This window comes from Cheilinus undulatus, linkage group 15 (genome assembly GCF_018320785.1).
Source record: "Cheilinus undulatus linkage group 15, ASM1832078v1, whole genome shotgun sequence".
Classification (NCBI taxonomy): domain Eukaryota; kingdom Metazoa; phylum Chordata; class Actinopteri; order Labriformes; family Labridae; genus Cheilinus; species Cheilinus undulatus.
The window spans coordinates 14,568,259-14,590,423 of record NC_054879.1 but is presented as its reverse complement, the minus strand read 5'-3'; the positions used below and the strand labels follow the sequence as shown (position 1 = coordinate 14,590,423).

Sequence of the window (22,165 nt, the reverse complement as noted above, 5' to 3'; positions counted from 1 at the left end):
GTTCCTGGTTGAAAAGAGCAGAGGTGATCAACGTGAGTGTGCAGCGGGCTTTCAGCACCATGGACAGCACCTGCACAGCTGCAGGCGGAGTGACTGGGTGTGATGCAGGATTTCAGCGCATAAATGAGTGAAACGTCTGTCCTCTAGAGGCAAAATAACTCTGCGAATGCATTATCTACAGGCAGAACATTTCTCTCTGCACTCTCATTATAAATTTGTCTTTAAATCCTGAAAGAGCATCCCCCTCCCTCTCGGAAAACCATCACAAGACCACTTGAATACCCCTCCTCTTCCTCCTCCTCCTCCTCCTCTGTGAGCTATATCCCCCCTTTCCTCCGAAATACCAGCATCACTGAGAGGAGACTTCCTCACGGAGACATGCAGGAGAAGTAGAGAGGTAAAATGTGAGAACACTTCGGCTCTCTCTGTTCGGAAACTCTCCCCCTCTCCTTCCTGATGTGAACAGCACGTTGGCTTCTCGTCTGACGCTTTCAGTCCAAGAGCCTCGCAGATCCTCAATCGTGACGGCTCCGTGCCTCCTGCTCACACTGTTTAAGATTCTGGCGCTGCTTTTACCCTCCGCCAGTGCTACTGCATCCTCCCCTTTCTCCTGACTTTTCCCTCCGCTGGAAAAAATAACGGGAATCTGGCTTTAAATCTCCTGGATTCAATCAAGTTTGACGGAACGAGGAGTTTATAATGACAGCCACGAAGGAGCAGCCGAACCAGAGACCGAATCAGCCGCAGCAGGATGAGGTGGGCTTTGCATTTTATTTGCAGGTTTTCTTCCACTTTATTCATGCACATTGCGCTAAACTCTACAGAATGACCTGTCTCTGCAAGGTCAATTCATCCATCAGCATAAAGCTCCTTTTTATGTGCTATCTCACAGACAGTTTTGGCAGTATAGGGTGCATTCAGGGAGATTGGGACAATTTTTGATTTTTCTGTCTTCTGTAAGATTGCTTTCCAACACATGATACCTTTCTGCAACACTGAGATGTTACCTATCTATTTCTGGAGAGAGGAAGATTTTGTCACGTTTCAGGGAGGACTGGCCTGCATTTTTGTGACCCAAAACCATTTTTTTCTTGATAACATTTTAGGTGATTGGGACTGAACCTCTGGATGATTAAGAGAAGGCATTTAATCACTGGTTAAGGCTGCTGTGAGCTTTCCTCTTCCCATATTTGCTAGTTTAAATAGTAGTGATGGGAATTCAAGGTCTTTCTAATGATGTGGTTCTTTTGGCTCAAGGGGAACTGGTTCTTTTGGCTCCTTATGTCTCCTTATTTGGTGATATTTGGCTTATTTGGCCATATTTTGTCCTGCAATTGATATCCTGATGGTATTTTACTCTGATTCGGTTTAGTTTTTTTCTTTTTGGAGTTATGAGAATCTCATTTAGTTGTTTTCCAGAATGTCCCACCTCTCCAAGACATCTGGATGCTTGGCTGGGTTGCATGACACCCCTGGTTTAAACCATCCATGTTGTACCATCAAGAACAAGTCCTTATTACATGGTGCATCTGTTGGAGTAGAGCTAAGAAAAATATCATCCCTTTTTTCTGTGTCATAACAACAAAAAATGGGAAAAGACAGGTAAGTGGCTCTCAAACAGGAGCTGGCTCCCGTCTTTCCCTTTAAAAAGCCATTTCATTGAACCAGTTTGCCTGTGAATAGCACATCACTGTGTAGAAGTGCTTGAAATTAAAATTTAATAGACTCATGTTAGGCTAGTCCACTGCATTCAATTACATGGACGAGCAGAATTCTACTAGCTAGCATCAAGCAAAAGGCAAACACTTCACAATCATCTCATATATCATCTTATAGCTTTGCATGCATGAAGAGATAGGGAGCTGCCTAGTTGGACCAGTATTTCCCATTTTTTTTCTCCTAAGGGCCCCCGACTCGTATCTGAGAAAATCTAAGCCCCCTTGGAGTTGGAAAAACTAAACATCAATGTTAATCATTTTTCTTCTGAACATTCCAAAATAATCTGTGTAATCCATGTATCCACGTATAAACTAGCCATTCTTACAATGGTGTATTTGGACAATTCTAAAAAGTAAAAAAAATAAAGAGGTTCATTAATTTTAGACAAAAAATTCCAATTTTTCTAATTTGAAAAGTCATAAATTTGCAAGAAAAAGTATCAAAATTGTCACTTTTAACATTATGAATTTATGAGGCCAAAAATTTAATTCTGGAGATAAAGTCCATTGTGTGGAAGAAATCAGACCAGATGAAGCTGTTGTCTTTGCACAAGTTGTGCATTTTAGAGCCCAACCTCCTGATTCTTCTTACTGGGACAGATTAGCCTAAAGCAATTCAATTTATATTTATTATTTATTATATGCACTTAGAAGAGATATTTCTGTATACTGGGGCTATCTGACAACTGTTTACAGGTCAACTTTACAATGTTGTTGATTTTGTGACTTTAAAATCCTGACAATTCTGATTTTCTAACATCAAAATTACAGGTTTCAAACCTTAAAAATATTTACTTTTATTTTTTTACATTTATGACCTTATTAACTTGCGAATATACAAGGTTTTTCTCAAAAATTAACAGATTTTTTTAAATCTATTTTATCCTATTGGGTGGCCCTAATATGACACCATATATTATGTTTCCTGTCATGATATAAAAAGAAAATATGCTCATGTATTTATGACATCATCAGAGTAGACAGAGCCCCGCAGCCCCCTGAGATCTTTAACCCCGGACCCCAGGTAGATGGATTTTTCCCACGCAGATGGATTTTCCAGACCCCATCTCTGTCATCAGGCAAATCCATCTTGAAAATCCACAACCGAACTGGACACTGTTCGGACCAATCAGCATGGTTAAAAGAGATGAGGTAGTGGCTGTGGGCGGGGTTTAGTTGTACTCAACGCCGTTTGCAATGGCTACCTCCAGTTTGATGATAAGCTGGGGTTTAGCCCCAGTACAGTGTCAATTTGACTAGAACTGGACCACGTTTCTACTTGAAATAAAGAATAAAGACAACAGTGAAAGCTTTCCATGATGTTTTCACTCTTCTGTTGACCTGCCTATCCCAAATGCTTTCTATGGGAGCTTTTCCAGATGAATGTGAAATATTTCCATTTATAGACTCTAGAAACAGTCGATCTGGCCTGTCAGGTTACAGAAATTGAACACTTTTTTTTTTTTTTTTTTTTAAGTATATAAATATTTAAAGGCTAGTTTCCATCTGCAGGCCCTGGCTGATGCCCTGATGTTAGAATAGACCCTCTTAAAAGAAAAAAAATAAATCAAATAAGGCTGAGGGTAGGAAAATGAAACAAAATTCAAAAATTAACTAATTAATGTGCAAGAAACACCCTGCAACAAAATAATAAAGATTACCTCTCATCCCTGTCTTAGCCCCCCAAAAGAAAGCTGTTCTATCTATCCACTCCACACCTTCTTTATGTGGAGGGGGCATCATAAAAACAACATAATTCCAGGAACAAAACCCATACCAATTAATCAAAGAACAACCAATCTACCTGATTTAAACATTTAAAATCAATGAGGATTTAACTCTATACAAACCTATCTGTTGATCTGGCTGATATTTACAGCTTATACATTGCTTAGCTGTTTTACTTTCTAATCTAATATCTGCTGGTTTAGAGCATTCAAAGAAAGCAATAGAATGGACTTTCTTAGATAAGTAGCCTAAAATAGTTAAAAAGTGTTTAAAAAAGGGACAAAATAAATTTAATACACTTATTTATTACAATTACTCTTAAAATAACAAAACGTTTTCTTTTGTGGGTCTTTTTTTACTTCTATGCTTTATTCAAGTAGGACAGTGGACAAAGTATGGAGTCATTGTTGTCGCAAAACTCAAGAGTGACAGGACCACAGCACACATATTCTTAATACCTACGTTGTCCTGAAAAAAAAAAAAAGGAAGCTTGACAGAGCTTGACTGTGCACAACAGGGTTAATGTTTTACAAGCTTTTTAAGACAAAAAGTCCAGGTGAGACACAATGGTTAAAAATAGATTAGGGCTCAGAGGGTTAATGTGTCATCTCTTTTCATTTCATATTACTTCCATATAGCACCATTACTGCAAAGTAAAAAATGAAATGTTACATGATCTTCCATAATGAGAGCAGGTGAACTGCATGTGTGATGCCTTATTGATGATGAGGAAGTGGATCTCAACTCTCATAGAGTGCAGGAGTACAGCATAATAGCAGCAGACAGCTGCAGGAAGTATTGCAATGACATAATAAGAAACCTAAATCTAAACATGAAATAATACTCCTCAGTGGTGCATTTATGGAAGGGTTATTATGGTTCTTGAGCATGCAAAGGTAAATAGTATGCAATTTCTCTAAACATGACAGTCACCTGATATACTTGGGTGGCTGTTAATGTACCTGATAGCCTACCTAAGTCAGTATTTTTTTTATTTTTTGCACTTGTTTTGTTGGAGATTAACTTTTTCAAGTTATCTTAATTTTGATCAGATGATCTGCTTTGACAGTTTTAGGATCACAAGATGAAACCTAGCTAAAGATTCAGTCGGTTTCACATGACGTCAACTTCCTGCTCGATACTTGATCCACCCACTTACATGATTCACCCTAAATTCACCCCACATGTTGTCAAACTGCTGTAGTTTAGCTCTCTGCCCCTCCTCTCCATCAGTCGTCTCCACTGACGATGATGCTGTGTGCATAGCGAGGAGATGATGCAGGTTGCTCTCGCGCCAAATATTGAAACAATCAAGCCGGCGTCAGCTGCGGGTGGAGCTCATTGTTGGCTGTCAAGACTGGGTCACAGAAACCCTGAGCGCCGTGGGCACATGCCATGCTCTGTGTGTCTGTCAGAGAAGAGAGGAGAGAGAGAGAGAGAGTGCATGAGCGGGGAGGACGCATTGTAATTCAGCCGCTGCCTCCTCAGCTGCCCTGACACCTTGAAGGAGCAGGAACAGTCATGGAAAATTACTTTGTAAGAGGGAAAAGGGCAGTGTGTGCGTATTTTCCTGCACATATTCAGTTACTGTGGAGTTATAACTGAACTGTCTTCACTCTGGGAACCTTAAACGCTCCTATTTGACTGTAAGGTTAGTGTTTATGGACCGAAGAATGGGTGCAGTTAGGGCTGGGAAACACATAGAGTTCTGAAGATTTATTTATATATTTTCAAATGAGATGTAGGTTAGGACAATATTGTTTATATCAGTATAGTTTATGTTGATGGCAATTAAATTTAAATTAAACTGAATGAAAATTGCCCCAAATTTAGGGTTTGACCTGTAGTAAGTTCCAGTATGATTTGATTTTTACCAGAATTATAGCAAAGTTTAAGGAACTGGGTGGACATCAGGAACAGTGCACTTTAACCGTTTTTATTCCTATCTTTAAGAGCGAACCTCTGTGTCACCATAGGTAATCACTCCTCTACTTCTACTATAACCAGGGTTGTACCACAAGGTTCGGTTTTAGGCTCTATTTTCTTTTCTTTTTAAATATGCTGCCTCTTGGCCAAATAACTGAGGATCACAAAGTCACCTTTCACTGCTATGCGGATGACACACAGTTTGAGTGTGTCAGCCAGTTGGTAGGGGCCATTCAGTCAGCAGGAAATGTTTCAGTCATTCAGAGAAGTACAGCGTAGTCATTTTGTTAAGGCCAGGCATGAACTAATTTTCCATTGAAAATTCATGAGTTCATGAGATTCTGGACGATTCCCCTTGAAAAAGTGAAAGACTCCCAAAACAAAACAATCTTCATTCCCTAAAATTTCTAAGACATTACAAACAATTTTTGTGAAAATTCAAAGATCGCTTTTAAAAAGACAACTCCAAACCCTCAAAATACTCCAAACATTTCAGTAAACTTTTCTGAAAACGCCAAAAGATTTATACATTTTTGACCAAAAAAATCTGTTAAAAAAAATCCTAAAAACTGACAAGATATTTCCCATAATTTCTAATCAAAATCCCAAAACTTTACAAATTCCTTCAAAACTCCATGGAAATTGTAGAAAATTTCCAAAACATATTCCTCCAAAACAAAGAAAATATTGAAGGAATAAAACTACCCAAAGTTCCAATCAGAATCTCCAAAATTTACAATAAATTCCTCAAAAAATGTTAAAAGCCCCCCCCATCAAACTTTCAAAATAAACAAACATGTTCCTTAAAAGAAAAGGAAAAAAAAATAATCCTGAAAAACTGAAAGCAAATTCTCCACACATTCCAAGCACCTTACACAATCTTTATGGAAATTCTGGACAATTATCGCTCCAGTTTTAATAGCATAATTTATCACTATGTTGTAGAACAGTCAAAATTTAACAGTGTCCTCATATATGCATACAGGGTCTCAGGAGGTTAAGGCACTAAAGGGTCTGAGTCCAAACTATATAATAGAACTTTTTATCTCCCTACATTCCAGCCCACAGCCTGAAATCCTCAGGTGGGGGCCTCCTGGTCATTCCAAAGTCGAGACTCAAAACTAAAGGTGATCGAGCATTTCCATCAGGGCTCCTTGACTTTGTAATGTGCAGAATCAGTTGCTTCTTTTAAATAACTTCCTAAACCCATTTTAAAGACTTGCTTTTATATGATGTCAGCTTCTTATCTGGGTTTTATCTTCTCACAGATTTTTAACAATTTTTTCACATTTTTTTTAGCATATCTCTTAATCTTTTTTACGCTATTTTTTAAATGTGTGTGTCTCTTTATCAATTTCCTTCTTTCTACTTTTGCTATTAAATGGATTCATTTTAACACCACTATATTTAAGGAGCCTTATTTATTTGGAATTATCTCCCCTCGCTGATATTTTGCTGTTTTTACTGCCACTAGTTTTTTTTTTTTTTTTTGTCTTTATCTTTTGTCTTTGTCCGGTGTCTTTTCTGCCTTAGTTTGCATGATGCCTGCATTCTAATGACATCTGTGATGTCATTGTGCGCTCTGACATCTGAGTTCTGGTGTCTGAAGATACTGTTAGCTTATTATCTTGATCCTAGTTTTGGCTTATGGTCTTGAACTGTTTGGGTTCTGTTGATGTTGGTGGGAAGTGTTTGTGAGCCCATTTTTTTGTGCTGTATAAGCACAAAAGTGCTGTTTAAATAAAGTTATTATTATTATTATTATTATTATTATTATTATTGTTGTTGTTGTTGTTGTAGTTATTATAAAGTTAATAATTCTGGCATTGTGACTACTATTCGCTTTTTCTTTAAATGTGGCTATATATTCAGCTAAAATACATCAAGAATAATTTTTGGTCTCTGTCACCCAGTCTTAGGCACAATGCCATGTTTTTAGAGGGATGAAATCTTTCTCTTTGCTCGGACTGGCTTGACTACTATTGGCTTATGTTTGCACCAAACCTCTGAACCTCCGTCTCCATCAATTATTGATCCGCTTTCTCCCACTGTTCTCTTCCTCCTTGCACATGTAACCTCTCCTCTCCTTTCTGAATACCTTCTGTTCCTCTGTGGGTCTTTCTCTGAGAGATTTCCTGATATATTCTTGGTGTTCTTAATTGAATTCTGCCCCGTAGCCTTATTATTCGAAGAAATCAAAAAAACCCTAATTGCATTTCTGTGCCTGAAATATGAGCCGGCCTCTTGAGATGTGGTTGAAATATGATCGCTCACAGCGCTCAGTAGTCTCTGGTCTATATTTAAAGCTCGCTGGATACTACACTTAGTGGGCCTTAGGCTGTTTAAAAGTGCTGTTGTTGATTCTATGTGTGAGTAGAGTTCACTGATTTAATTAGTGAGGATGCTGTAGTGTATGATCACAGCAGCAGGGAGCTGTTAATGGAGCCGGCTGTTGCTGCAGACATCAGGATCGTTGGGTTGATACTTTGTTATCTGTTGGTTGCTTTTGTTTGTGCCTAAATTTTTTCTATAATCAAATGCTGACAGTAGAACAGCTGCAGCATTTCTCAAGAAAAAAATGGAGATTCATGCTGCTCTTTTGGGTTTTGAACCGTTCCCATTTAATGGGAATGGTGGTGTTTTCAACCCTTGGACCTTTATCAGTCAAAACAGCAGCTATAAAAAGTCAGAAAGGGTTAAGCTGATTGCTTTTGTCTGCAGATGAAAGTAGAAATGCTCAGGTTGTGATTTTTTTTGCTCCAATCATCAGTGAATAAGGTTAGTCATCACTGATTTCAAGACAGTCATATTTCATATCATGATTCAGCAGTAGGTGTGTGTACTTAGCTTTGAGGTGCACTTGGACCTCCTACAGGTGGCAGCTTTGGTACTTTTGCATCACCAAAATGTAAAACTCTTTAACGCTCTGCTCCACAGAAAAGCCCACCACAATTTAATTCAAGTAAAAGTACAGTTAGCTTTTAATTTTTTGCAAAAACTGGCATAATTACAATAGAAATCAGTATCTAACTGCTAGTTAACTATTAACATGCAGACAGATGGAAACTCCTTACTCAATTTATCAGATATTTAAAGTCTCTGTAAAATTAAATCCAGAATCTATGTCTTAACTTGCTAGATATGTTGGAATAAGATTGTTATAAACATGAAAACACAGAGACCTGTGCATTTTGGGTTAAGACCGTTAAAAATTTGTTCCCTCCATTCCTGTCTTGGCATGACATCACCAGCCTTGATGGGGATTACCCCCCCCGTGACACTAAACCAATATAAAGTCCCTGAGCAGTTCATCTCAGTACAGTCCGTTGTTAGCCAGTGTCACTGCCTTCATTGAAAGTTGACCACCAATCACATGCTGTGTTTCTGTCCATTGGATGTAAATGTCCCAACTCTATCAGCCACATCGGCTTACAGGTCATTCAGAGGATCATATTAGAGAGAACTGAACTAGTAAACAGTAAATCTGATCCACAACTTCTGTCTCTCTGCTCTGGCACAGAGCCAGCCAGCTGCTCTCTGGTCAGAAGCATTTTTCAAATCTGAGAGGATCGTATTTTTCATGAGTGGCCGTGGCTTCAGCTCATTCAACTGACACGCCCACATCATCCTAGAGCAGATTTTACTCATTTTTCGTGATTTTGAAGCTTAGTTTTCTAAACTTGGATTTGTGTTTTATGACTGAATATTGGTCTGGTGGTTCATAACACAGTGGCCTATCGTACAACAAACCTTAAATAAAGATTATTTTTCACTCTACAGGGACTTTAAAGAGTTACTAAACGCTGAAGTTTCAACAAATGTCTTTAAACCATCATGGACAGGGCTGGGAGAGACGGGGAATCAGATGTGCCCACTCCCTCTCAGTCCTCATCAGCCACAGTTTCATTCAGTCTGTGCTGCTTTTCAGATTTAGTTATTACCTCCGCCAAGGAGGTTATGTGATCGGGAGGGGTTGTTTGTTAGTTTGTTAGCAACATAACTCAAAAACTTACGGACAGATTTTGGTGAAATTTTCAGGATATGTCAGAAATGGCATAAGGAAGAACTGATTAGATTTTGGGAGTGATCCAGATCACTGTCTGGTTCCACAATTTTTTCTTTAGGATGCTACCATTGGGAGGTAGGGCTAATGGCGGAGGTCTGTGATCTCCGAGTGCTTTTCTAGTTTGTCATAATGTCACAACCATTCAAGGCAGACTTACCAGGAGCTACCTCAGTGTGAATGAAGCCACTGTGGCCTGCAAAACTTCTGTATTCTGCTGCTGCTAGTGAACAACAGTTATTTTCTTTTGAAACATAAGGATGGTTTGATGTGGAATCGATAAAATACGGATATGTAAGAGACACAAGCTCATTTGATATCAAATGTGTCAAAGAAAAACATGGTTTATTTAGGGTCTAGGGCAACAGCACGACATTACCCACAGTCCTAGAGTATCAGTATAGTAGTAACAGTGTTTTCTCTGATTGGTTGAGCCTACTGTGAGCAGTTAAACTAGACAGGAAAATAATGATGTTTGGTCATGCTGAAGACACAAACTAGTATACTGCAGACCTCATTCAAGAAAGACATGGTTTATGTGTGATCTTGGGCAACAGTACTACAATACCCATAATCCTAGAGTAACACATTTTATCTCTGATTAGTGGAGCCCACTGTGAACATTAATTTTGGCTGTGGGCTGCTTCTAGAGAAGTTACGGAAAAAGTGGATGGTCGCTGTTGAGCTCTGTGGTGATGGCAGAAGCCGATGACTTTTTCCCCTTTTGTTGAGCACACAGTAGCACGTAATGAGAGAATAATTCCACATCATATCCCAGAACAGCAGAAACTGGAATTTTAATCTCTCAAGGGGGATCCATCAGTGTTCTTTCAACTCTGGAAAGAGTAAACTGATCTAAGCTCCATCTACTGTCATCTGAAATCTAAGGGTATCTGTGGGCAGGGTTTCCCATCATGCCTTGGGCAGGATATTTAGATGTTTTTGTTGTGTTTGGATGTTTCCTGTTGTATATTTATCCATTCTGGGATTCTTTTGGTCATGTTTCTGATGGATTGTTGTTGTTTTTGATGTGGGACAAATCTGCACAATGAATGAAGTTATCCACTGGGTTCGAGTTCACATCTGTGACTTTAGGTGTTCCTTAAGGATTCTTCATTATTATGCATTGCCTTGCTATTAGGTTGACTCTTTGCTTTGTTCTCCTCAGACGAGACCCACCTTACCACAAATTTTCAAGAGTTACAGCAGCTCTGTCGCACTGTAAAATATTTTACACTTTCAGAACCATCAACTTCCTTGTTTGCAAGTTTATCATGTTTCTCATAATAACAAGGGGATGAGGAGGGACAACACAAAAGATAAAAATGAAGAGAGACTTGGAGTGAAAGTTCAAAAATACAAAAGGCTGAGAAGCAACACAGGAGAGAGAGAGACGGAACAAGGTGGAAAGAAAGAAAGAAAGAAAACAACACAGACACCATGTGACAAAGGTCAAACCACTGCTTTTATAATGCAGTCTGGTGGCTGCTGCATCAGTGATGTTAAAGCTGTCATCATCTGCAGTCAGTTGTGTCTGTTGATGGTGAAAATGAGCATTGGTTTTGAGCTTTATGCCCCTTCAAGGTTATAATGCAGCCATCACAGCCTAAAGCTATGGTTAAGATCAAATCGTTGGTTCTCTGGTTGATCATTTAAGCACCAACATGCACAAAAATAAGGCACATATGTCAAAAACAACACTGGTATTTAGGAGTAAATGACACAGATGATGAAACATTAGATCTACAGGATCACAGAGTGAGATGACTGATGAGACTGTGACTAAAATGCCTGAACATCAGCGGTCTTAAAGCTGAGACGTATTTGAGCCGTCAGTTGAAGTAGTTGCGTAAGATTTGTGCAGCAGGCCGCCGTCACGTTTTCAGGGTGAGAGCTGCTCCTCAGCAGAGCCAACGCTATTACTGTCCCGGCTCTGTCAGCCCACAGTGTGTGTACAGAGCTCCTTGGCAGGCTCTTAACAGGGTTACGCTTCATCAAAGTTGCATGACCATGCTGAGGGAATTACAAGAGGGGGGAACACAGAGGCATCTTTAAATAATAGGTGAAGGAAGGAGAGAGCCGAGCCATGAGCTGTTTCAGTATCTGCATGCTGGAGGAACAGTGGTTCTCTCTGTCTGCTGTGGGTGCAGTTAAGTCCATTGTTGTTGTGTTGAAAGCCTTTTTCTGTTTGTGGTTTAGTCAGCGGCGAGTAAACCAGAGAATCTTGCCAAACAATAACACCGGCGAAATCTGCAAGGCACCAATCCATAACTCCGCTGCGTTTAGACCTTGAGTATTTTTGTCTGGCCAATTTTTTTTTTTGTTTGTTTTCTACAGATGCCAGTGTTCACAGCTGTTTGAGCTACCAGAAACACACATGAAAGGAAGGTTATTTCATAGATAATGGTAGATAACTGCCTGTTTGGGCAGTAGGAGTTATTACAGTGATTCACAATGAATAGCCATACTGTTATGAAATGTGGCTGTGTGACATCAAACGATTGGCAAAGATGCCTAACTGCACTTGAATCAGTAGAAACTGTAAGCATTCAAAATCCTGGAGATTCCTGGAGAATTTATGAGCGCCTAAATATGCTGAGATTGAGAAAGACAAAATAAAAAAGTTTTTTCAGGTATTTTCTGCATTTTTTTTAATCAATTGACTCTTTCAAACTATGAAATTACATGCACAAAAGCATGTTCAGCTTTCATTTCAGTCATGCATTATTTTAGCCTAGCAGGGCAGATGGAGTGGTCTAATTCCATCTGACAAATCCAAAAAAAATCCAATCCACAATGATTGTGCCGAACCAAACCCTGTTTGGGCCAATCAGCATGAGAACGAGGCGGCAGCTATGGGCGGGTTTTAGTTGTACTAAATGCTGTTTGCAATGGCTGCCTCCAGTGCTGTGATTGGCTCGGTTATTGCTCTAGTATAGCTTGGATTTTACCAGAACTTAAAAATATTTCTGCATGAAATAAAGAATAAAGATAACACTAAAGCTCGAGAATGGTCTTGAGACTGGTCTCAAGACCACATTTTGAATGTCCTCATCTCGTGTTGGAATCAAGAGCATTTTTACTTTGTCTTGTCTCGGTCTCAGACAGGCTGGACTCAGGATTTTCCATCAAGACCGATCAAGACCAGCACTGATCTGCTATTCTTCGACTTTAATCATGTGATAATGAGGAGAAGCATCTGCAAAAACTCAGACGTCAGTCAATCTTATTTCTAGTCAGTAATTACTCTGAACACTTACTTTAGGCCTCATTTACCTGACAAATCTAGATAAAAATCTTATTTTCTGATATGTAAAATGATTCAGGAGTTGTCAGTTTTTTTTAATACATAAAAGTCTTTATTTCTAAACGAAGTTAGTTGAAGAAATTTATTAAGATTTGAGATTTTTGCATGTTGTGATTTAAAAGAGTTTCAGACACATTATTTTAATCTGTCAAATTTACTAAAAAGAAAACTAAAGTTAAAGACAGAATTCTCTTTAACCGTTCAACCTGGTCATGATTTTTTAAAATATATTTTTATGGTCTTGGTTTCAGCTTGTCTCCTTGGTCTCCTCTCACTCTGGTCTTTGGCAAGTCTTGGTCTCGAATAGTGTGTTCTTGAGTACAACACTACTAAAAGCTTTTCATGATGGGGGAGATGTTTTCGCTTGGAGTTTGTGAGAGTTACAGGGGAGACATAATATGTTGTAGTGCGGCTGCTGCAGGAGTGATTAGCTCGGACTCTGGCAAAGTGGCAGTTTCGATGGAAATGGACAACATTTCTTAATTAAAAAGGGCTACACTGAAAGCCTTTCATGACAGAAAAGATTATTTCACCCTTCACCTGATCTGCTTCAGCATGGGTTTGCCATTATTACGGGTGGGGTTTGCTGGTGTATCCAACAGCTGTTACCTTGGATGTAGCTGTAGGAAAGTGGCAGTTTAATCAGAAATGGACCACATTTCTTTTTAAAAAAAGAACAAAGAGCCACACCGCACAGCCTGTGTCAGCAGAGAAGAAGCTTTTACACATCTCCAGATGGCCTTATCATTAGATTTATACAGAGAACGATCTCCCCAACGATCCCCAGCGATCTACAGCAGTGGTCTATCAGCTTAAGAGTAGCACGTGCGCAGAACATCAGTTTGTCTTGTCGCCCTGATCGGCCAGTCATGAATGCAGCAGGCAGAACATTCCTCCAATTACCTTCTGAGAATTTTTCTAAAAGTCCTGCATCCCAAACACTTTCTATGGGAGTTGTCCCAGATGAATGTGAAATATATCCATGCACTGCTTATTTGAAACAGTAGATCTGGTGTGTCAGGTTAAGTCTCCTGTGGTCTAAATAAAACATCTGTACCATACTTTGGTCAGAGTGAAATATAAATTAAGCACCAGATTTATAAACCTGTATAAACCAGCTCTAAACAGCCTTTCTCAGATCCATCGATTTTAGTTTTCATCTCTTTAAATGCAAATCACCTTTGTCACTCTGCTCCTCTCTTCTGTGGGGGTTTCAGCACAAGTACAGCTGTGAGCTTCTGAGATGAGAGCAGATTCTGATAGGCTGTTGGATTTCATTTTTTATGACCACAATCATAAGGCTTTTTTTCACATTTTATGGGTAAATATATACCCTTGATACCAAAACATACGTGCAAAAATGCTCAGACGTGGGGTTTTAAGTATAAGCACTTTCTAAATATGTTGCAAATTTAGGATCTTACCTGAATAACGTAGGAAAAATATATTAAAGATGTTGGCTAATTCTGGTTCTTAAAGCCTTATGTCTCACCTCTTTATTTTTTTAAATACTTTATTATTATCCCTGTCTCTGTGGAAAACTGATGCTGGAGCAATGCATAGTCATAGTTGTGCCATATTTGAAGGCCATCGCTGTATTCGACCAGTTGGGAGTGAGAATTTGTGGGAATGGGAGCACTGGATCCCTCTTGGCAGCGACTGTATGTCCAGCCCCTCTTTAGTATCTCTAAAAGCAAAGAACAAAGGGACTCATTTGACATTGGCTGCTCTCTCACTGTGTCTCTGCCTGCTGTAACCACAGACATAATAAAGGCCGACTGACCTCTGCGAGACCCTGCAGCCGGCAGACACTCTGTGGGGGTCAGCGGGGTGTACAGACTTACCACCTGACACTGTGTTATCCCCTGCTTTGTTAATGGAGCTGTTGTTGTCCAAGCTAGGGACAAAAGGCGAGCGACGGGAGAAATGGATGCCTGCCTCATGTGAGAAGGAGCGGAGCCCTCACAGGGCCGGGATCCTCGGACCGTTGAAGCTGTTATTCACACTAATGGAGAAAATGTCCAGGATGCTGCAGCAGAGTGGCCTCAGACTGAGATGAAACAGGGCGTAAAGAGGAGAGAGAAGGAGCTGTAAAGGGTGAGGAGAGAGCGGAGAGGTGCTGTGACTCAGGCAGAGGTCAATTAACGGACAGAAATGCAGAGTAGAGACGATAAAAGAAGAGAGGGAAAGGTTAGGAGGCAGCAGCATGAGGGCGTGAATGGCCGATTGATTTAAAGTGGGTGAGGATGAGGAGGCTGATGGGGAGGACTAAATGAAGTGAGAAGAAGAGGTTTTAAGGTGGAGATGGGTTGGAGTTTAGAGATGAAAGTGTGAAGTAAAAAAAACAGATTTAGGGCTTTTTGTGGGTCAATCGATACACATTTAGACATGAAGACAAAATGCTTAAACGTGCAATAACAGACTTTATGGCCACTTAGAGGCTGAAGAAACAAAAGGGGCAGAAAAGGAACATCATCACTATTTAAAGATGGTAAAATAGGATTAGTGGTGTAAATAGGTAGAAAAATGTTAATTCCAGGCTTTGTGATCAATTCATGTAAGAAGGATGAGTTAGGAGTAGACCCAGAGCTTTACTTCCTTTCCAGATGCTTCAGTATTCTAATTTTCTCCAGTCTTCCAAACCACTTGGCGCTAGAGGGAAAACAGGGTTATTGGCAAGTATATCTAATAACACTAAATGATAATGAATCTCTTTTTTCACCTGTTGTATCCATGCTGAAGGTTAGATAGGGAGTCCAGGCGTTTCCATAGCAGCATCTGCTGTAAATTACTTCCAAAGGCATGAAAAAAAACAGCAGGAAAATTCATGTTTTCTTATTCAGCAAATTTTACCAGCATGGTAGATCTAGGTATAAAAAGTCATATTCAAACTCTGGATTTAAGTGACCAATTTTTGACAACACCAGGAGCTTTCTTTCTTTAGTTATTTATTAGGATCCCCATTAGCACTAGCAAAAGCAATTGCAGTTCTTCTTGGGGTCAACAATTTTTTTTTCCAATCTCCACATGCTCTGCCTGTGCAGAAATCCGAGTGTGCAGTGCTTTCCTCTGCCTGAAGGTGAACGACTTCACACACAGGAAATGCACCTGGAGTACAGCCTGAGGCTCGAGATCATGAGATCACAGAGAGCTGTCAGTTTAAATGGGAGTAGTGTGTGGAAAAAACAGATTATTATGCCATTCATCTCAACATCATTCCATGATTTTATTGTTTCCACCACGGGTGAGGTTGAAGTTGAAAGGATGATTACAAAGGATGTGTGATTTCGTGTAAAATTCTGTAGTTTTCAGTCAGTGTCACCGTAGTAGCTCTAAGACCCACTGACCTACAGACAACATGTTGCTTGTGCCACAGGATGAGATGCAATGCTGATAGAGGGAGGATTTGCCATCAGCAATCGGTGCGTTGTGTTGTATTTTAGAGATGATTGGATGCTTTGCACATTTCTCTGGCTGTTTGGATCGATCTGCTCTACGTGGATTGATGCCACTAGACATGTTGGTGCTTCTGGGATGTGCCAGAGATGTACAGCTTGTGCAATGGAACTGCAAAGACTGACCTAAAAGAGAGTGATTGCTGCCCATTGCGCATTGTGAATGGCTAAGTGGCGGTGTCAGTGGAGTATGACAAACTTAGAGATCAGGAAGCGTCAAAGACTGACAGACTTTGATTCTCAGTTTATTAACCAACAAATCTGGTGTATCTGCTTGTATACATTTTTGTTCATCTAAAAAGGTGTTTCATATAGCAGTATAAAATGCTGAGACATGTAAAATCACAACTCCAGCAGCTACTGCCACAAAATGCAGAAGACCTAACCCAGTTTGAAATTCACCCTCAGTCATTGTTTATTGCAAGCCGCTGCTCTGGCATTACTGCTTAGATTGTGCTTTAATACTAAATGATACAAATGACACCAGTGAGAGCTGACAACACTTTTAAACCATGTCAACCTTGTTAGGTCATGAGCGTGCATTTAAAGAAGAAGGGGAAGTAAACGGTAAAGACAATTAACAGTGCTGAGCTTTTTCCTCTTCGAAAGATTTAAAAACAGACCGTAGATCATACAAGGATGACTTATATTCTCGATTATTTGACAGTTGAAAAACAGCCTGAGGTAAATTTTACCAAAACAAAAACAAAACAAATACGAAAACAAAACTAAAAACAACAACAACAGTGCAATGGGAGCCTTAATTCAATGGCCAGCAGGGTTGGGTGTAACGCAGTAGAAAGAGACACGTTACTGTAATTGCGTTATGCACCCTAACACAAAGCTAGAAACTAAGCTTTGACCCCTACAGCCAAGGTAACTGCATAAAGCCAACACTAACCAAGCAACCAACGCTCAGTTTTCAACAGCAGCAACAGGTTGTTACAAAAGCTGAGATAAACAGGCCTGTGGCAGCAGATATCATGGGGGAAATGTTCCCTACTGCAGCCTTGATCTGGACATATTTCTCCATGAGGTGCTTTATTGGTCTGATTTTTTCACAACTTTCCTGTCAATTTTTTGTATTAAAGAAGAGAAAGGAGAGATCTTATCTAATTCCTCCTAATTAAAATAAAGATTTGTTCTAATTGTAGTGTTATGTAGAATTAACAGAAGGTGATGACTGCCTTTTGTTGACTTTATCAACCCATCTTGACTGATAATAACACACTGCTGACTAACTTCTTATGGAGCACACCTACTCTAAGTCCTCCCTTCTTGTGTTGACATCACTCACGTATCCCTACGCCTTTTACTGCAGGAAATAGAACCGGTACTTTATATTACAGGAATGTGGAATGTGATTTGCATTGTATTTTTCATCGGCATTTAAGTTACAGAAGATCTCAGGTGACAAGGAGTAATGTAAAAGTAATGCAAATACTAGTGTAACCACTGTTATTCAGTTCTTTACATAAGCATTGACTGAAAAGATCTTCAACTTTTAGGAAAGAAAATCAATATTTTACATGGGAATTTAAAACCTTTCATTTTCCCTAAAGGGATCTTTGCAGAAAACTGAAGCAGCCAATTAGAATTCAGGAAGTGTCTTTGTCTGAACGTGTGTTAAGGTCATCTTAACAAAAGTTCAGCACACATCTGCACCTTCACTTCCTGCATACTGAGTATGGTAAAAGACATGTGCTTGAAGAAAATATTACATAAATGCTTACTCATCATATAGAGACAGAGACGGCTTATTTATACTCTGCTAACATCAGACATCATCGTTTTTCCACCTGTTTGACCATCTTAGACTCTATCGAGTGGCCATAACCGCTGCCAACACCCCCTTCTTTAATCTCCTGAACTGTACGATGATTCACACTTATGATGTTCCTGTAATAATCTCTTTCCTCTGGCGACTTGCCCTGAATTACCAAATGCTGACACATGTTTCTGTCCTCAAAGGGATTAAAAGGCAATTACAAAGTTTGAGTCACGAACGGGGGCAGTCGAACTTCAGATAACAGGAATTAGCACGAAGGAACATCCGGAACCACCTTGTGATAACCGGACGTCTCTTAAATCCATGTATATGTTCAGGTAGAACACAGCTAATCCAGATTAGATAGGAGTTAGGAGTGTCATTGCTGAATCTTCCTGCTCTTTTCAGTCTTAAAATGTTTTGTGGAGTTGAAGCTGCCTCGAGAAACTTTCCTGAGCAGAAACATGGGCTCTAATTGAAAGGCCGTATGTTTGCCCTCACTGCTAAATAGAAACGCTGAGGCAGGGAACAGGCTGTTCTCGCCTTACATCCAAACACAAACTTGTCTCCCAAACAACAGGAAAACAATCCTCCACAGAAACATGCTCTCTCTGCTGCAGGTTTATTCTACTCTGGTGTAACAGCTCAGTTTGTTAAAGGAGCTTCATGCACAGTGGGTTCAACCAATGAAGCAGAGATTTTTCAAACTGTTGCTCCATGTTTTAATTTACTGCCGGCGATGCATAACGACTTCTTTTGCAGACGATGCACACGACTACCAGCTCTTTTAAACCTGCGAAGCAGAACTTTGCAATCCAGTGATTATTTCATACTTGAGCACACTGAAGCACAGCAAAGTTACTCTGAGAGGAGAGGGATTATTAAGTAAGATTAACGGAAGCTGATCTGATTAAGTAGCTCAAACACTTTTAATTCTACACCTTTAGATTAGGACAGGTTATATGAAAGAAAAATGCAACTAAATTGAGTTTATTCCTGCAACTGCTTAATTAGTCTATACATACATCACAAATATCTAGGAAAAAAATGCTAGCATTATCCTTTAGAAAGTGGGGGATTATAAACTCTGCTTCAATGTCCATCAATGGGGAGAAAAATAAATAAATAATAGAGAAACCACCACTATACCGTCACTACAATTCACAGTGATGTGAAGAAATATTTGCCTCTTTCCTGATTCCATTTTTTTTTTTTTTTTTTGCAAATTTGACACATCAAAATGTTTCAGCTCATCAAAAAACTGTGTTTAACCCGGGCCTGATTACTGCCACATGTTGAATCCAGAAATCCCTTAAATAGAACCTGTCCGTCAAAGTGAAGTAGGCTAAAAGATCTAACAAATCAACACATCATGGCCCCATCTAAAGAAAATCAAGAACAGATGAGAAACAAAGTCACTGACATCTATCAAAAAGGTAACAAAGCCATTTCTGAGGCTTTGGGACACCAGCTAACCACACTGAGAGCCATTATTCATAAAATGGGAAAAACTTGTAACAGTGATGAACCTTCCCAAGAGTGGCCAGCCAACCAAAATTACACCAAGAGCGTGTCAATTACCCATCCAGGAGGTCACAAAAGAACCCAGAACAACATCTAAAGACCTGCAGACCTCACTTGACTCAGTTGAGGTCGGTGTTCATGATTCAACAATAAGAAAGAGACTGGGCAAAAATGGCATCCATTGGGGAGTTCCAAGGCCAAATCCACTGATGACAAAAAAAGAACACAAAGGCTCGTCTCACATTTGACAAAAAAAAATCATCCTGCTGATCCCCTTGACTTTTTGGGGAAATATCCTGTGAACTGACGAGACAAAAGTTGAACTTTCTGGAAGGTGTGCGTCCTGTTACATCTGCATTACATTCTGCATACCAACAGTCAAAAATGGTGGTAGTACGATGATCTGGGGCAAAATGAAGCTCAGCGTTAGTTCAAGCAGGACACAGTAGTCATACGCCCAGCCGTGATCAGCTGACGTCCAACTGATCCCGCTTATCACCTCCCAGCTCCAACAGCCAATCACAGCTCTTTCTCACAACACAGTGGTGTATTGAAATACGACGCACTTCTCACTAATCCCTGCTTGCACTAATGCTGATGCACCACGGTGCTGCTGCTGGTGGCAAAGACTAACCTCCTCCACCCCAGCCTCCTCCTTTATAGCATGAAGCTTGTTGCACCCTCATGTTGAGATTTATGCTACTATGGATTAATTGCTTTTGAATTAATTTTATTGTATTCAATACACATTGCCATGAATGCATCTATTCATATGAGGATTTCTTTCTATGTGCTCCCTTGGAAGTCAAAGCATTCTGCTTGACTTAACCAGGGAGTGTCTTTTGAGAAGAGCCCTCTCCAGTAAAACTGAATATCCATTTTGTAATAAAATGTTAAAATGTATGACGAGAATGCTGCTGACTGAAATTAAGGTTTTAAAGTTGCCTAGTCAAAGTCAGTTGTTCTTAGATTGAGGGGTCAATGACTTTTTACATAGGGATAGATAGGTTTAGATGGCTTTTGTCCATTAATAAACTTCATTTTGTATTTACTTGGGTAATCTTTGTCTGACGTCAACACTTATGTAATGACTGGAACCATTTCAGTGTGACAAATATGCAAAAAAATGAAACCAGGGAGGGGAAAATACTTTTTCTCATCATTGTGTATGGTTGTATTAACAAAACTCCATGTACTAAATAGCAATCAGGTCATTTACTCCCCATCTTTGAAGTGGAGAGATCATTTTTGGTTGATTCCCTGAATATTGTTCTCATTAATATTGAAGATGTGGCTCCTGCCAGACCTTTACTCTCCACTTCTTCATCATTTGAGCCCAGATGAAGTGCAGAGTGTTTCTGGCAAACACGTTTTTCAGCACTTTCAGGGTTTTTTTTATAAGCAGAGAGAGCAGGAGGGATCGATCTGACTCCCCAGGGCAGATAATCAAGACTCATCTAAAAGGCCAGTGATAGTGATAGCAGTCCACAGATGGATGGAAACATAGATAGACCACCACATTTATCTATCGACCGCCTCTACTGTACCAGTCATGGATGTTTGCACCATGCATGATCTGTGGAGCGGTTAACACAAACATTGTTGGTATTTGTGACAGCAAGCTAGGAAATATATCAAAGTCTTTATTTTCATCTCAATTTAACCTTGAAAATCCTGCTCATCGTTGCAGTCAGTGCTCTACTGCAGGGGCTGCCAGCTCATGTCAACATAATGTACAATCAATCAGTGATAGAATTTACTAAAGGCTTTGTACCTGCAGAGCTAAGAAAAGTAAGACAACCCAAAAACTTAAAAATGAATTAAACTTCATTAAGCCATCTATGGAAGGAAAGAAGACTGTCCAGAGTTTTTTTTTATTTGTCTCATTCTGTCATAGTAATGCAAAAGATAATTGTTACAGATAGGGCAAAACATTTCTGTAAGACAGATTCTATGACTGGTGAAGTAAATTTTTGTAAATAGAGTCCAGTTGCCTTTTAGTTTGATATTTGCTGTCTCTGCTTCAAATGGAGTGTCAAAGGTTTTTCACTGTGGGGATACTCTCTGTTAGAATAACAATCTCAGCCTGTCAGTGAAACAATCAGCACTCTCATACTGTAAATCAGCACATTTATCCTCTAGGGATTGCATTGTGACTCTTTAGCCCTTTCAGAGGCTGCAGGCTAAAGTCTTCAGGAAAAATTAGAGTGTCTTTGTATGTGTTAAAACCTAAAGTTGGCACTTCTAAACAGGGTTATCAGCATTTATGTATTAACCCCAGGGCAATTACGATCCCAAATTAACACAGCATTCTTTTTTTCAATCACATTAATCATGTGCCATTTGTTCCTGTAGATGAGGGGCATCCAAACTACAGCCCATGAGCCAATGGCAGCCCCTTGCCCAGTTTAATTCACCCAAGTTACGACATGAAGCTTGTGCTTTTCTGTATTTTTCTGTATGATGCTTCTAAGGTTTTACACTAGGACATGCTGCTGTGTTAACTTTGCAAACAAACATTTTTGACAGGAAGGCATCATTGGCATGCTTTTCTTTTTCATGGCAAAATTGAGTCGATAATGTAAATGGTAAACCTACTGATAACTAAAATGATGAGAACTTGATTCGCAGGGTCAGATTATATCACATATCATCTTCAAGCACCAACACTACTGT

At 39.6% G+C, this 22,165-nt stretch overlaps 1 protein-coding gene across 1 annotated transcript in view; it reads left to right on the top strand.

Moving 5' to 3' along the window:
* The first annotated feature begins 373 nt into the window (after positions 1-373).
* The window catches only part of LOC121523123 (inactive dipeptidyl peptidase 10-like), a 175,310-nt gene continuing 153,518 nt past the window's right edge, over positions 374-22,165 (top strand). Inside the window, exon 1 of the mRNA XM_041807896.1 lies at positions 374-756. Coding sequence (XP_041663830.1) covers positions 700-756 — 57 coding nt within the window. The 5' untranslated portion in view covers positions 374-699. The remainder of the gene's footprint in view (positions 757-22,165) is intronic.